Genomic DNA, 17,502 nt, shown 5'->3' with positions numbered 1-17,502 from the left:
TGTGTGTGTGTGTGTGTGTGTGCGTGTGTGTGTGTGTGTGTGCGCGCGCACAGTAGCACCTCAGTTTACGGATTCAATTCATTCCTGAAGGCCATTTGTCACCTGATATGTTTATAAATCAAGACTATTTTGTCCCACAGAAAATTCAGGGGGAAGCACATCAAGTTTAAGCAGGGATGCGCACTGAGTGAGGCATCAACTAACAGTCACCTTCTGATACTTGCAGATTGCTGCCACCCTTTGATGCCAGTTTGTGCACTTGTTACTCAAGATACTATTCATCACCCAAGATGTTTTATGTTTCAGAAATTGTTTGCAAACTGATTTGTTTGAGATGAGAGACATTTGTAAGCCGAGGTTCTACTTTAAATATAAAAAAAGATCTCTGAAGGCCTTGCACTTACCATTATCACAGATGCACGATTTTACATTGCGAGCTTCACAGAAGGGTAAACATTTCCCTTGTTTACATTTGCCACTGTAAAAGAAGTAATTGAGATTAGATCACTTTAACCCTTTTGTTCCCATATTTTTGTGTGTATATGTGTTTAAGTGAATACACACACACACATACGGGATTATAGCAGAAGACACCTGACCAAGGTGCCATGCATAGGGTTAGACCCAAAACCATGTAGTTCCAAAAGAAACATCTTAACCAGACAGCCTATATGTATATATATATATATATATATATATATATATATATATATATATATATTCTGTAAATAATAATAATAGCCCTGATGCAGTACCAGGCAGTGGCTCTCATGGCTTCTGATCTTAACTGATTGGAAGTGTTATCATGTACATTGTTTTGTCTTGGTATAAAAGATGGTCTACAGCAAATATTCTGCTTAATACCACAGATTTGCTTGTCAGTTGTTTGACCTTAACCAGTTGAGCATGTCCCTTGGTGGCTGACGATATGTGCATCTCTGATCACAAGCAGAAGTAGTGGGGGAGCATCATAGCCATGAAAGAACAGTTAAATTCCATAGCACTATTTAGGGATAAAACTTCGAATGGAATGAAAAATAAAAACATTTACCATCTAACTCCTGGACCATTGGTTCCAGACTTATTTTAGCAAATAAAATAATTTACTAGGCGAAGTCTTCTTCAGCAGGTACACCTAGATTAAACATATATACACAAGGCAATCCAGTATCTGCCTCATGCTTATACATGTTTTTATTTTTCAATCCATTTGAAGTTTTATCCCTAAATAGCGGTATGGAATTTAACTGTTCTTTCTAGCGTGCAAGGAATCCATATGATGGATGTCTCTTATGTGTTTAGATGTACACTGTATTTATATATATATATATATATATATATATATACACACACAAATAGATTGGACATGTATTGAGTTCTATTTCTCCAGTTTGTTGTACCAAACTTGCACACACACACACACATTATACATAGAAGAGAGCCATAATACTTACCCATCCAAACATGGGGTGTTATCGTATTTAAACTGAGGTGTCGGACAATTGTAATTGTTTCCAGTAACAATGTTAAGGCAATAAAATTCATTTCGCTTACAAAGATGAAAAGAATAGTAAACACCCACAGGGGAGAAAATAGTTCACTGAACATAAAGGGCGACTGAGTGAGGGATGGTAAGAGGTAGATAAACGGAGAGAGTGGACCACCACCACCACCAGAGAGTTGTGCAAGAAAGACTGTTAAGATATTAAGATATTTTTCTTAACATGAAACCAATGGTAGCCTTAATACAAAAATTAAGAAATTTTATCCACCAATGTGTTGTTGAGCACTCATTCTCATTCGACATTTACACACACACACACACGCACATATATTGATGAAAACAGTTTGATTCAAATTCGTTGGTATTCTGAGGTTTCAAGTGTGATGCTAATCTTCAGCCATTTTAAATTTGAAATGGTTGAAGGTTAGCATCATGCTCGAATCAAATTGCTTTCATCCATACATGTAACTCCCAATAAATGTGTTGAGTACCCTTCTTTCGTTTGTCCACTCTTATCTCCATCACTTCACTTGTTTCTATATGCTTATAGGTATTCACACCATTGTCTATGCAGTTACCAGCTTTTTCCATTCGCTAATCTGTACCACTCATACATGTGACTGTATTCATCCAATACATTTGAATAAACAGACATACTTCAATGTTTACCAGCTGATGTCTGTCAATTCTAAATCCTCTCCATTTTCTCATGTGTGAATATATACACACACACACACACATATACACTTAGATCTATCTGTGTGTGTGTGTTTATATACACACATACACACACACATATCATCATCATCGTTGTTTAACGTCCGCTTTCCATGCTAGCATGGGTTGGACGATTTAACTGAGGATTGGTGAAACCAGATGGCTACACCAGGCTCCAATCTGATTTGGCAGAGTTTCTACAGCTGGATGCCCTTCCTAACGCCAACCACTCTGAGAGTGTAGTTATATATATATATATAGAGAGAGAGAGAGACAGATATATGTACACATATATATGTACTGTAAAAGTAGAGACAAAGATATAGATAATAATATAAAAAAGACAAACAAAAAAAACAAATAAATTCAGAATCAAATAAAAAAAATCCCAGCAGGGTTCCGGCATAATATTTGGCTCTTTGCTCCCAAATTCTGTGTCTTATGACACAAAAGAGGCAAACCCCATAAACTCCAAAGGAGTAAAACATGAGATGTAAAGGATATGTACAGGTGGAGTTGTGGAGACAATCAGAGGCATCCCCTATAACTGACCGACATAAGACCCCTTTAGAGGCAATTTTGCAGTCTCGGGTGCAACATTCATGGTTGACAGGGCTGAAAGAAATAAACGGGGGACAGAAATTAATTTGGTGCATTAGGATAATGAATAAGTAAAATAAATGTAATCAATCAGGCAACAACACATATGAATAAGAGAGATAATGAGGAAGTGCTAATGTGGTTAGTTAACCTGCTAGAAATAACAGTCAAATTTTTGTATTTCTCTATGAAATAGTCACTGGAGAACGTTTCGCATTAAGTGGCATAAACTAGGAAGGTCAGTTGCAATGATGTTCTGGGGAAACCTGTATAGAATTGATTTGCTTCTGGCAGAATTGAAAATGGTAAATGAAGGACACCCAGGAAGATTTGCAACACTTGAGATCTATGCATGAGGTCTGTGACTCTCAGAAATATCAACAGAATGAAATGTTGCCTTTCAGTAAGTAAATGAACATCCTAGTGCTGCAGCATGAGATGACGAAGGACCGAAATACCAGCATGGAATGTGACTGACAGAATAAGTGCCAGACATTAAACAAGCAAATACTGGGGCCAATTCAAAGTGGTGCCCCAGCATGGCCACAGACCAATGACTGAAACAAGTAAAAAGATAACAACAGGGCCACCCCTCTTCCCTCCCAGCAAACCAAAGGCTGACTCCAAGACGGCGGAATAATACAATACCTGCACTCGGCACCAGGGCCAAACACACATTTGTCAGTGCAACAATGGTCAAAAGCACTGTTGGCCAAAAAGCCACCATCACATTCTTCACCTCTGCTTTTTTCAACTTTACCGTTTCCACAGAAGTTAAACTGTCTCCCATCTGTCAAAGAGAAATGATAAAGGAAGTGTCACTTATATGATGGTGATGGTGGTAGTAGAGACGATGTGACTATGGAGGTGGGAGTGGTGGAAATGGTTGTGGTGGTAGCAACAGTCATGATGTGGATGGTAGCGGCTATAATGATGGAAGTGGAAAAAGGAAAAAAAAAAACTGACCATACCTGAGAAACAAGCTGTGGACTTCCTTAACAATACTTTGTTTATAAATTTCCTACTGCAAGGTGAAAATTTCTGGGAAAAGAAAAACAATAAAAAAAACCAGCTTAGCACATTCTCATCATTGTCATCATTGGCCAGACGCTCTTGCTGTCACCAACCCTACCTAATCTGTTTCTAAGAATTGCTATTTCCCTTCAATCCTTAAACAGAAACAGCACAATGGCCAGACATGTTTTCATGGCAGATTGCAAATGCCGGACACTGTTTGCATGTGGCTGATGTTCGTTAGCAATCAACATGAAATATCAAGACAGCAAGGCTTGAACCCACACATATTTCCCCCTCCCCACTGCTCATACACTTTATGTGTATCGTCACCACCAGTCCACCACATACAAAACAGTTGGAGACATCCTTCACTCTCAGAGTGTAGTGGGAGCTTTTTATGTACCACCGGTACGGGAGCCAGCTGGGTGGCACTGGCATTGGCCACATTCGGATGGTGCCTTTTATGTGCCACCAGCATGGGAGCCAGTTGGTGGCACTGGCATTGGCCACATTCGGATGGTGCTTTTTATGTGCCACTGGCACAGGAGCCAGACGGGGGTGGGGGGCATCAATTGCATTTGGATAGTGCTTTTTAAGAGCCACCAGCACAGGGAGCCAATCAGGCGGCATTGGCATCAACCCACGCTTGAATGGTGCTTGTTACGTGCCACCAGCACGGGTGCCAATCAGGTGGCACTGGCATTGGCCACAACTACAATTTCCATTTTGACTTTTTAACAATATAAAGAAGATATTTAAAAAAAAACATAAATAAAAAAAAGCCAAAAGCAAGGAAACAAAAATACTCACCCAGTTATTTAATTCATACCCTGTAACAGCATAGGGGTACATGATGAATTTCCCATTGTCAAATGATGAAGGGGAACAGATGCCCTCGCCTGGGTCATGCTCACTACCCCAGTTATGGCCTGATGTAAAAAACAAAAAAAAAAACATGTTACACAATAACAGGCTAATTAGATATGAGATAATAACAATTCAAAGTAAACAACTCAGGAAAAATCTTTTGTGCATTCACAGAGAATATTACCCTCAGCGGTGCTAGTGTTGGTATATTTGTGGACAAGTCACTAATCGAAATAAGTGGATCTATTGTTTAGGAAAATACTATTTACTTGTTTAAGTGTTGTACTGCATAAATTGCGAAAATAACTCAAATATAGTTCAAATACTAAGAAATAAGCATACTCAATTTGATTTATACCAAATAATCTAGGAAAATGAATTGGTTATTTCCCTTGGCTATATATATAAGGATCCCTTTCAGGAGCAAATGGGTTATTTCCCTTGGATGTTTAAAAATAATATATTAGTTATATGTAGTAGATATAAGAATCCCTTCCAGGGGCACAATTATCGATTTTTTCGACAATTTAAGTATGTCACTAGTTTTCCAGACATGAGCTCTACTCACGTGTCAAGTTTCATCAAAATTGATAAAACGATGTAGGAGGAGTTAGACAACAATGCTACAAACAAACACACCCACAGATTTCCACATATGTAGTAGATATAGTTGAAATTTATAGAAAAACAAAAGATGAAGACAGGTGTGTGAACAACAAGCAGGTGCATTAGTTTGACACATGGGAAAATGAAAAAGTTTTTTATGTTTTGAACCTAGGCTCTTCAACAGAAAGGAATAAGAGAAAATAAATGAAAAATTAACACAGAGAGAATGAAAAAAATTTGTAGAGTTCAGCGGTCCAACATGGCAAATGATATATATATATATATATATGTATATATATATATATATATATATATATATATATATATATATATATATATATATATATATATATATATATGCGACAGACTTTCACAGTTTCCATCTACCGAATTCAGAGACAAAACATTGGTCGGCTCAGGGCTGTCACTGAAGACATTTGCACAAAGTGCTGCACAGTAAGACTGAACCGAAAACCATATGGTTGGGAAGGAAGCTTCTTGTCAAAGCAGTCAGTTGTGCTTTTGTCTGTGTACTGGACGCTTGGACATGAGATGACCAATCACTACCCAAACAAGGAGTAACTAAACCATATGGAAAATGCAGTTTGGTGGTGGCAGTATTCAGTTTGTTTTAACTACCATGGCCATTCTGGAGCACCACATTATTCAGTATTGTGTTGTGGGATGCAAAAATATAAAGATTTAGACAATGCTAACTTACCAATTTCTGTTAAGGATGGACACAGCATTTGGTGGAAAAAAAAATATAAGAAAATATATTGTAAAGGAAATGAATGTAATACATCAACAGTACATTTATATCATACAATAATCTGACCAGTCTATTACATCATACTATCATCAAACAACATATAACACATCAAGTCATACAATCAAACTACATAAAATTCGTTGACAGTATATTTATATCATACAATCACATAATTTGTCCAATCTATTACATCATACTATCATCAAACAATATATAACACACACTCAAACAACATACAATACATTGACAGTATATTTACATCATACAATCAGATAATAATCCATCCAGTTTGTTTTATCATATAATCAGACAATAATTTGTCTAGAAGCAGTTACATCATACAACCAGACACCGTATAATAAAACAACAATCATATGATCAAACAACATAGTTAAGTATCATATTATACATAAAACTAGGTATTATATTGCACACACAGCTAATCCCCATATTTTACATACCACACAAAAATGACCTCAGCATTATCCTCGATCCCAGGATCACAATTCCCAGACATCCACACCTATCGCAGCTGGCTGTGACCCACCTATATGTCAACATCGCAACAAAAACAACAACAACAACAATAAAAAGATCCACTTACCATGGGCGGTAACAATTTGGGCTTCTTGAGTGAGAATACGGTGACCCTGCGTGTTCATTGAACTGCTCCAGCCAGTATTCAAAGTCATGAAGACTCCATCTTGGTAAAAAGCTGTAAAATACATTGCATGTATCTATTACGCATCTTTAATTTGTTTTGGTCATAGACTGCAGCCATGCTGGGACATAGGCTCAAAGCATTTTTAGCCAATTGAGCCAAACCCAGGACAAGAAGACAGTCATGGACACATGTTTCTGCCTTAATAGGCTTCATCAGCACAGCAGCTGCCCTAACCTATCTCCGGTAAGCAAGGAACTTAAACAAATGCAAAATGAGTAAAAACACATTTATGGTGTTGGTAATTTGCATAATTTAACCCTTTAGCAATCAGATTGTTCTGTCAAACGCAATGTTTAATTATTCACATTGTTTTGAATGAATTATGCATTATCAGTAGTGGTGCTAGGACAAAGACCCCTAGTCCCCTGGCAGTCAATATCCCCTGGGGAATTGTTCTTTCTTTACAATAAAAATATTTTAGGGAAGAGAAATTTTACCAAAAAAATTTTGAATATTTATTAGTTTAAATTTTTGTGTAAAATTTGTTTGGAGGAGTTTTATCCTTGGGGGATTTTGTCCTCGTGGGTGGGGGGGGGGATTTTGTCCTGATAGCATCAGCAACATTGAGATTTCGATGATGATATTGGGCAGGTGTAAGAGGCCAGACCTAGCCAATTTGAACATAAAACAAGTAAAATAGTTTGACCAGATATGGCTGGTGTCAATGATAAATGTTTAAACGAAAAAAAAGAGTTATGAGAAACAACTCAGAGTAACTATGGTTTGTATTTAAACAACAGAGACTAATACAGGTATGTCAAATACCATACAACATAAAATCAACACTTATTGAAATTATTTCTGCCTCTAGAGGGCATGTTATAATTACCAAATGGCAACTGAGACAAGCTCTACTTAAAAAGCAACTGACTGACAGACTAGCTGACTTATCAATCAACAGACTGACTGGCCAGCTGGCTAACTGGCCAACCAACTAACCAACTGACTGACCAAACAGCTAACTAACCTAACGGGTGATCAACCAAATGACCAGTCAACCAAATGACTAGCCAACCGACCAACTGGTCAACGAACAGACTGACTGACCAACAAACTGACCAACCAGTTGATCAAACTGTCTAAATAACTGACCAATGAGAAGAAAGATTACTTACGTGATGAGCAAATACCGCCGACTGTGTTAAGACGTTCTGATGCTATATATGCCAATCCAAGGACCCCATCTTGGAATTTTTGAAAAGTGAAGAGGTGAGCAAGGCAATAGCGATAGAATCGGGTATCCCAGCTAAAATTCTGTGGTATGGAAAAACACAACAGAAAAGGAGGGAACAAATAAATAAAAGCAAATAAAATAAATACTACAAATACAAACATGAAATAAAAAAAAAATACACAACAGGATCCTTTATGCTGTGAAATGACCTGATCTGGGTTACAGTTTAGGGTTAGGATATAGGGTGACATTTTATTAATCAAATGAGCAGTCAAAAGATTACAATTAGGCATGGCTCTATGGTAAAGCCATGACATCACTTTAGGGGTCACTTTAGAACTACAACAGCTAACTTGAACTGTCCTTATACAAGATAAAAGGATGTGATTTGTGGGAGATTTTGCTACTATTTCCAGCAGGTAGAGCAACTATGAAGTGGCCTCTAATGTTGGTTGGTAAACAAAAAACAACTAGGGTTGATATGTTCAACTAGAGACAGTGCCCCAGCATGGCCGTATTCCAAACAATAAATAAAAATGGCTGACTTACCACTAGTAATTGTTTATACTCCCAATCATGTTTTTTGTTATAAGATACGTCTTTGGAATAGTCTGAATGAATCTTAACCTGGAATTAAAGAACAACGGAATTAAAGAAAGAATTGACTTTATCAACAGGATGTGAACCGAGGGGAATGTGGGATTGAACTTTCAAACACCCAAACCACTAAGCTATGTGCCTCCACAGATTCATAGAACTGGTTGCTGGTCCATTGCAGGTTTACTCTTTTTTTGCCAGCTGAGTGGACTGATGTGATGTGAAATGAAGTGTTTTGCTCAAGAACACAATGTGTAACTCATTCCAGGAATTGAAACTACAACCTTGTGATTAGGACTCCAACAACCTAACTACTAAGCCATGCACCTCCACCCAAAGTAGATACTGGAGTTTGATGCAGTCCTCGGACCTATTGAATCCATTCAAACAGCTCAACCCCCTACTAGTATGGAAGAGAGACATTAAACAATCAAGCGAGGTCGTTGCCAGTGCCCCTGGACTGGCTCTTGTACAGGTGGCACATAAAAAACACCATTTTGAGTGTGGCCGTTGCCAGGACCGCCTGACTGGCTCTCATGCCGGTGGCACATAAAAGCACCGACTACACTCTCAGAGTGGTTGGCGTTAGGAAGGGCATCCAGCTGTAGAAACTCTGCCAGATCAGATTGGAGCCTGGTGCAGCCATCTGGTTCGCCAGTCCTCAGTCAAATCGCCCAACCCATGCTAGCATGGAAAGCGGACGTTAAACAATGATGATGTATATATATAATGTATGTATATGTGTGTGTGTGTAAGCATGCATACGTTTGTGTGTACTTGTGTGTGTTTGTTTATAATTGCAAGCTACCAGCAGTGCTATTGTTGCTGTTTCTCCTGTCAACAAATCATTTTTGTCCTTAAGCTTCCTTGCTTGAAAAACAGGCAAGTATTAGTAACAAGAGACAAAGAGAGCTTTGATAATATTCCTTGTCTAAATCCATGTTGGCATGTAAAACAGAAAAAAAAAAAAAACTGACATAAAAACACATGAAGGAATTTATGAATGTAGGAATGGAAATAACAGTAAAGAATATTAACATACATGTCTGATTTTGACGCCAATGTTGGTAAGACCTAGATTTTCATCCCAAACTGTGTTACGGTAAATATGATCAACTTTGCTCATTATGTGGATCTGAAATGATAAAGGAAGACAAACATAAATCGCTATCATCACCATTGGCGGCAAAACAGCACCCTGCCCTAAAAACAAAAAATCCACCACCACTACCACTATTTTCACCATCATCATCATGATCATAATCACTACCTTCAGTATCATAAACACTACCATCACCACCATAACCTTCAATATCACCACCATCTTCAAATTTTCTACCACCACCATTATCGTCACCAAACATCACTAACCACCACCACCATCATTATTATTCATTATTATCCCCACCTTCACCACCATCTTTACCATCAATCACCACAGTCACCATCATCATCCCCACTAAAACTAGCACTTTTTTTATTGTTTGGATTAACAGCACCCCCACCTGACCATTGGAGGCCTTTAGCAGAATGCATGCTTTTTGAAAGTATTTGGACTCACAGAACTTTGGTCAACCAAAAGCTTTACTAGAAGACATCTGCCCAAGATGTCATGCAGTAAGACTGAACTTGAGACTGCTTGGTTGGGAAACAAGCTTCTCAACCACACAAGCACAATGTACACACAGTGACATTTACAAGTCCCTTAACCTCTTCGAGGTTGCTGAAGCGTAACTAGGGCAAGAAAGCAGGTGGTAGGGCTGCACCTTGCTTCCGTGTCAGCTTTGGCTGGGTGCCCTTCCAAACATCAACCACATTACAGTGTGTACTGGGAGTTATTTTTTGTGCCACTGGTGCTAGTGAGGTTGCCAAGCAACTTGCAAGATAGGAAAAGGTAAAATAAAAAAAACCCTTGGCTAAGTGGGGGAAGTACTTAAGAGAGAAGAAGGGCTTTGTGCCAGGTGTTGGGTGGGTTATGTTAGGTGTTGGGTTAACCTGCGCCCTCAGAAATTCTGGGTTGATGTCTGGCACGCTGGAAGACCACTGGGAATGAGGCACCCCTTAGCTTTTGTTAAAACGAGTCTCAAGAATCCATTTCAGAAGCAGGCTGCATCTGCTCCGATAAACAGTGGTGAGTTGGTCAGCGAATCTTCTGTGATGGTCAAGAATTGATGGCAAGATGAGCCGTTATGGATCACACTATCCCAAGGTGTGTATGCAGGTGACTGGGGACCACATGTGAAACTGCATTCCCACTGAGACTCCGAACATGACTCGTTGGTCAGAGCCAGTTCATCCTCACCCTGGGTATACGGCACTGAAAGTACAAAATAAGTTTTGTGAGGGTGGAGGGATACCGTATGATGGGGGGGGGGGACACAAGCGCAGGCGTCTTGTTATAGCAAAGATACGTGGTTACCCAACATAATATAAGGGTAGCTGGGGAAAAAGATAAGATCATAGCAATGGGGTGCCAGAGCGAATCCTGAAGGAGTGAAAGAGTATTATAAGAGGGTGTATATAAATAAATTGGTACTCACTAAATAGTTGGCTGTATTCAAACTGTCTGAATTGCCGATACCTTTGAAGAATGTATAGTCAGCCACAAGGATCATATCACAAGTGTCATGTTTTAGAACGAAACGTTTGCTACGGTGGTGGCCAGAATCTGGATTATCGCCAGAATATTTGGAGAAATTTTTCATGCCTAGAAAATGGATAGAGTGGAGGAAACAGAATAAGAGAGAGAAAGAGAAATAATGTGTATATACAAAAATATGGTTGTTTGTAATTTTAATTATATTTCAAATCTATTTATATCAATTGTGTTGTAACTTGGGAGGGTCACAATGCCAATAATAAACACATGCACTGGTTCTGTTTCACTTCTTGTGAAAATTAACAAAATAAATGAACAAAAGCAAAAACAAAAGCGAAGGTGTGACTTACCTGATTCATGGAATCGTTTGGTTATTTCTAGAGATTTCTCATACTCCTCTTTACTCAGAGTAACACCAGGCTGGCTTCTACAGACAAGTTGGCTGAAACACAGACACAAAACAGAACATGACAGCAACAGCAGTAGCAGTGGTGGTGGTAGCAGTAGCAGGAGTGGTTGTGGTGGAGGTGGGGATGGTTGTAGTGACAGTATTAGTAGTAATAATGGTGGTGGTGGTGGTGGTGGTGGATGTAATAATGGGTTCAAATGAACTGATCCTTTTCAGGGTTCCTGAAACTGATAATGATGGGATGAGGAAGCTAAAACAGCCCCATAGGTAGCTACAGATAACAATACTATTACTACTACTACTACTACTAATAATAATAATAATAATAATAAAATAATAATAATAATAATAATAATAATAATAATAATAATAATAATAATAATAATAATAATAAACCTTTCTACTAAAGACACAAGGCCTGAAATTTGGGGCAGAGGAGTAGTCGATTATATCGACCCCAGTACTCAGCTGGTACTTAATTTATCAACCCCAAAAGAATGAAAAGCAAAGTCGACCTTGGCGGAATTTGAACTCAGATCATGCAGACGGAAGAAATACTGCTAAGCATTTCGCCCGGTGTGCTAACGATTCTGCCAACTTGCCACCTTGATAATAATGATAATAATAATAATAATAATGATCCTTTCTACTAAAGGCAAAAGGCCTGAAAATTTGGGTGAGGTGTTAGAAGATTATATCAATCCCAGAGTACGCAACTGGTACTTAATTCATTGACCTTGAAAGGATGAAAGGCAAAGTCAACCCCAGTAGAATCTGAACTAAGCATTTTCCTCAGCTAGTTTTTCCTGTTTCTCTGTTCTTGAAAATAATCAGCAATTTTTGGAAGTTAAGAAAGAAAAGCAGAAAAAAATGAATAAAGATGGAGGAGGGGGGGGAGAGAAAAAGTAAAAGAGACAACTTACTTTCCATGGCCCGTCTTGTTGTAGAAACTGACGACATCTGAGCCTTTGTAAATGATCATGGTATGGTTCTTGCTGTTGGGAAGATGACGCCAAGAGGGCTAGACAGAATAGTGGGAGACAAAATTAAAATCAATTTATGTCAGCAACAGGGCACAGCAGGTACCATTGCACACACACACACATACATACATACATACATACACATGCATGTGCACACACACACATACATACAGACACACACATATACATGCACGCACACACACGAGGTGGATAGAGATTTTGTAGGTCCCTTACCAACAGGATTAATAAAGACTCCAGTAATATTTTCAAAAGGCAAACAAAAAAGGTCAAATTACAATCTATTAATTTATTTTTACAAGGCCAATGAGCAATTAAAATTTAAACCTTTGCTTTGAGTAATTTCTCTCCCTTCCCCAAGTCTAAGAGGCCCAGTAAAGGGGTCATAAGCAGTGATCTCCCCTAATGACACAAAAAAAATTAACCATTGGAAATCTAGATCAGTATTGAACCCTTCAACATTCAGATTATTCTGTCGAACGTGGTATTTATTCAAATTGTTTGGAGTGAACCATGGCTTATCTCATAGCTTTGAGATGTCAATGGTGTGGTGGTTTATTACTCGAATGACACTGTAAGGTAGGTGTGAGAGGCTGGATATGGCTAGTTTGAACATTAAAACCCTTTCGTTATCATATTTCTGTTGAGATGCTCCGTGTTTCTTTCAATTAATTTTAAATATAACAAAGAATGTAGTAAAATAACTTAGTTGTCATTCAGCTAATGTTAGGAACATAAATTGTGACTAAGGTTTGGTGGAAGGTTTTAATTTAAAACTTATGAAAACAAAACGTTTGTACTACAGAGCCGGAAGTGGTTTTAGCCGAGTTGGTATCAAAAGGGTTAAATGAGTAGAATATTTAGGCCGGATTTGGCTGGTTTAAATGCCAAAGGGTTAAAGTGTTTAGAGATAACAAATTCATTCCAAGTCAAACTATAACCACAATTACAAACATGCACAAGCAAGCAAGCAACCAAAATTCTTTTTTTACTGATATATTATTATATTCGTGTTTGGATAAAATAGATAAAAACAAGTTGCTATAGTTACAGATAAGGGACAACCGGAAAACGGGTGATAGAAATAGCATTTTATTTTTTGTACTGAGTCACATTTTTTCCACAAAGCCACATTTCAATACTACAGAAACTAACAGCAAAGAAGTCATTCCTCTCTCAACTGGTTCCATGACTTGGCTGTTGTCCTCCTGGCAAGTAAGACATCGCTGACCAACAAGCTAATGATGGTACCTCTACACAGTTGCTTGACCTGCTAAAAATAGCAGTAAAATACTCAACACATTATGTGGCTTAGGTAAAGAATACGCACACCCGGTGTTTAGGGTCAGGAGTTAGGGTTAGGGTTTTTTTTGTTACATATTCTTTACCTCCGCCTTTTATGCTATAATTCAACCCAGAGCTCATAGTCCTGCTGGAAACTGCAAGGCGACCCCCCCCCCCCGCCACCAACAGGGCAGGTGGCACGAAAGGAGCTCCCAGTCCATATTGTAAAGTGGTTGGCATTAGAAAGGGCAACCAACTGGAAAACCCCACGCCAAAGCAGGCACTGGAGATCAATCTAGTCTTTGGAACATCGGCTCCAGTAAAAACACGCCAGCATGGAATATGAACACAAGATGATGAAGATGATGATGAGGAGGAGGATGACGATGAGGATGATGATGATAATGATGATGATGATGATGATGTGATGATGATGACGATGACAAGATAAAGGGAACATCAAGAGTTTTCATCATTGACACAAAGAGGAGGGGGTCCATTTAGTTTTGCATCATTTCTGAACCCTGAGTATCAAAAGTGTTATATCACAGAGCTCACCTCAACTGTATAGGTGTCATTAGGGGTGGTTATGGTGGCCAGTAAGTCCTCACCTTCCCATACAGCTTCAACATGTGAATGAGCATCGTCTACATTAAATGGAAGAAAAGAGAAATAAAACAAACATTAAGAACATGTAAACATTGATTGAGAGAGAGAGAGAGAGAGAGAAACATTGATTGAGAGAGAGTGAGAGAGAGTGAGAGAGAGAGAGAGAGAGTTTGTATTCTCCTCAGCTTTGTGTGTTTGTTGATTGTAACAGTGAAGAGAGTAAGGCTTGAGTGATTAGGGTTAGGGTTAGGGTTAGGGTTCAAGGTGACTAGAGTGAATAAGTGAAGTCTGAGTAAAGAGCGAATGGGACAGAAGTCTGAGTCAAGAGCGAGTGGGACTGAAGTTTGGGTCGTGGTGGAGTGAGACTGAAGTCTGAGTAAAGAGTGAGTGAGACTGAAGTTTGAGTCAAGAGCAAGTGAAACTGAAGTCTGAGTTGAGGTGGAGTGAGACTGAAATCTGAGTAAAGAGCAAGTGAGACTGAAGTCTGGGTCAAGATAGAGTGAGACCTCTGTTTAGAGAGTAAGACTGACATTTGAGTGTAAAATGTATCCTTTGCCTACAGCCAACCATGACAAGTTTTGACATGCATAAACCATTGAATTTATTGAGAGTGACACTTCTTATTTCCCTTCATCGTCAGGTGCATTTACTGATTGTAAACAATGGCCTCACTGTTCATACACTGTCCTTTGCTTGCAGTCCACCACAAAAGCATGTGACAACCTCAGACATGTCCTTGGCACATTAGGGGGTTTTCATAAACAAAAGACTCATTCACAGAGTGTCATTTGTTTCCATGTAACTGTATCCAGGCTGTTCATAGTTCATTAGGCAGTGGTGGTCATGGTGGGGTTATTAGTTTGCTTGGAAATAAGGGAGAGTAAGGGATCAGGAAGGGCATCTGATCACAGAGAACTCTGCTCCAAGAATACTCTCACCTGCACCAGGTAAATACAGAAAAGAAGATATTAAAACGATGATGATGATGATGATGATGATGATGGTGATATGAACGAACTTACTGACACACCTTGTAGCGCTCCTTGATAAAAGGCATTCTTATCAACAAAGAGTGAAGATTCGTGACCGTCTGCATCGACTACAGTGGCTTCGAAATCGTGGGTCAAAACCTGCTGGCTGGAGCGTAAATAAAAACTGAAGTCCCTGGATATAAATAATGAAAATAAAAAATACAAGTAGCAAACATCAAAAAATAACCCCCCCCCCCAGGTAATGTTATCAATTCTTGCTTTATTTTGAGAATTTCTTCAAATTAACCAAAAAATACATCAAGAGAAAAATGTGGAAAACACTCAAAAACCTTAATTTAAACCATAACTATACAAATATAGCTATGGCCAGACTGGAGCACTTGAACATCACGAAAACATAATTTGAGGTTTGTATTTAATAGTTAGTGAGGATGGGCTTGAGTCACTAGAATGAGTGAGAGTGACGTCTGTGCCAACAGAGTGAGTGAGTGAGAGTGAGGCCTGTGCCAAAAGGGTGAGTGAGACTGACATTTAAGTCAAGAGGGAATGAGAGTGAAGTTTGAGTCAATAGTGAGTGAGACTTAAGTTTGAGTTAAGAGTGAGTGAGAGATCTGTGTTGATAGAATAAGACTGATGTCAGTTTCAACAGGGTAAGTGTGATGTTTAAATTAAAAGAGTGAGTGAGAGTGAGGCTCAATTTAGTATAAAGTCAGTGAGAGTGCAGGTTTGAGTGTAGGTGAACAGAGTAGCAAGTATGCATAAAGTTTGAGTCAACAGAATGAGTGAGAGAGATGCCTGATTGTGAGGTTAAGAGAAGAGAATACCCTTTGAGCCACTGCACAAACAGACCCAAGCAACGAGGATTTAGAATTGGAAGTAGAAAATCAATCAGCCCTTGTCACTGAATAAACCCTCCAGCCCTTGAAATACACAAAAATAACATTGTTCTTAACGAACATTAGCAACCTACCTGCCTAGTCCTTTCAGGTGTACAAACTTAAGGTGTGACTGGGGGTTGGCGTCAATGCTACGTTTAGTGATTATGTGAATGTCTGTAGATTTCAGGGTTTCAAAATAGTGCAGTTTCTGGTTTATGTTTCCTGCAAAAGACAAAGTGTGCACTGGGAAATACAAACAGATAAACGACGTACTACATTGGAAGAGTTTGAGAAAGGGACAGGGCTGTGGTGCAGTGTGGTGTGATGATCGGGGAAGAGGAGTGAAGGCCTGCATGCAGGTGCAAGGAAGGGAAAATTAATGACCATGATCTAAATAAAAAATAGCAGCCAAACCCGCTATGAAGCCATTATATCACTCATATTATTTCTCTTCACAATAAAGACTGTCTTTGGGTGACATGCTAAATAGAATCCACAACTTGAAAATAACTGGTTAATTCCCTACTGCAATTTCAACGTTAGGAACCTCTTAAGGGACACACATATAGACCCAGGAAGATGTGGGGCGAAGTGAAAGGGGTAGACCCAGGAAGACATGGGACGAAGTGGTGTAAGAAAGGATCTTCAAATGTTGAGCATCACAGAGAGGAAGAGAGTGGACTGAGACTGTTGGTGGTTTGCTCTGCTTGAGAAGACACATCAAGCTAAGTAAATACATTGGTCATCCATGCAGACAGGCATGTCCTCTGCACCCCTCCTTCTTCAGCTGACCATTCCAAATCTTGCAGGCTCGGGGGTGCTGATGCCACCTAAAAAGCACCCATACTGGTGGAATGTAAATGCACCCATGCTGGTAGCTGTGTAAAGACAGCCAGTACAATCTGTGAAGTGGTTGGCATTGGGAAGGGCATCCAGCCAGAGAAACCATGTCAAAACGGACAGGGAGCCAAAGAAGCTCCTCTCAAGCAGTCCAACCCATACCAGTATGGAAAACGGTTCTTAAATGATGATGATGATAAGCTTCTTTCAGTTTCCAACCACCAGATTCACTCACAAGTCTTTGCTTCAGCAGCTTTCAACTGCAGCTCCCAGGGCCTCAAGTGGCCCTTGATGGTCTTCACTAAATAAATA

The 17,502-nt window shown here is 39.1% G+C and overlaps 1 protein-coding gene across 1 annotated transcript in view; it reads right to left on the bottom strand.

The window, feature by feature from the left end:
- Window positions 1-1,527: 1,527 nt before the first annotated feature.
- LOC106881514 (ADAM 17-like protease) overlaps window positions 1,528-17,502 on the bottom strand; it is an 18,023-nt gene continuing 2,048 nt past the window's right edge. Inside the window, exons 2-16 of the mRNA XM_052974524.1 lie at window positions 16,443-16,572; window positions 15,511-15,644; window positions 14,430-14,518; window positions 12,510-12,607; window positions 11,528-11,619; window positions 11,119-11,285; window positions 9,621-9,713; window positions 8,531-8,608; window positions 7,923-8,061; window positions 6,688-6,798; window positions 6,033-6,038; window positions 4,649-4,767; window positions 3,793-3,862; window positions 3,470-3,611; window positions 1,528-2,836 (exon numbers count right to left, since the gene is read on the bottom strand). Coding sequence (XP_052830484.1) covers window positions 2,419-2,836; window positions 3,470-3,611; window positions 3,793-3,862; window positions 4,649-4,767; window positions 6,033-6,038; window positions 6,688-6,798; window positions 7,923-8,061; window positions 8,531-8,608; window positions 9,621-9,713; window positions 11,119-11,285; window positions 11,528-11,619; window positions 12,510-12,607; window positions 14,430-14,518; window positions 15,511-15,644; window positions 16,443-16,572 — 1,886 coding nt within the window. The 3' untranslated portion in view covers window positions 1,528-2,418. The remainder of the gene's footprint in view (window positions 2,837-3,469; window positions 3,612-3,792; window positions 3,863-4,648; window positions 4,768-6,032; window positions 6,039-6,687; window positions 6,799-7,922; window positions 8,062-8,530; window positions 8,609-9,620; window positions 9,714-11,118; window positions 11,286-11,527; window positions 11,620-12,509; window positions 12,608-14,429; window positions 14,519-15,510; window positions 15,645-16,442; window positions 16,573-17,502) is intronic.

The sequence above is a fragment of the Octopus bimaculoides genome, chromosome 18 (genome assembly GCF_001194135.2).
Source record: "Octopus bimaculoides isolate UCB-OBI-ISO-001 chromosome 18, ASM119413v2, whole genome shotgun sequence".
In the NCBI taxonomy this organism is placed as follows: domain Eukaryota; kingdom Metazoa; phylum Mollusca; class Cephalopoda; order Octopoda; family Octopodidae; genus Octopus; species Octopus bimaculoides.
The sequence above is the reverse complement of the archived record's forward strand: the minus strand, read 5'-3'. Positions and strand labels throughout refer to the sequence as shown.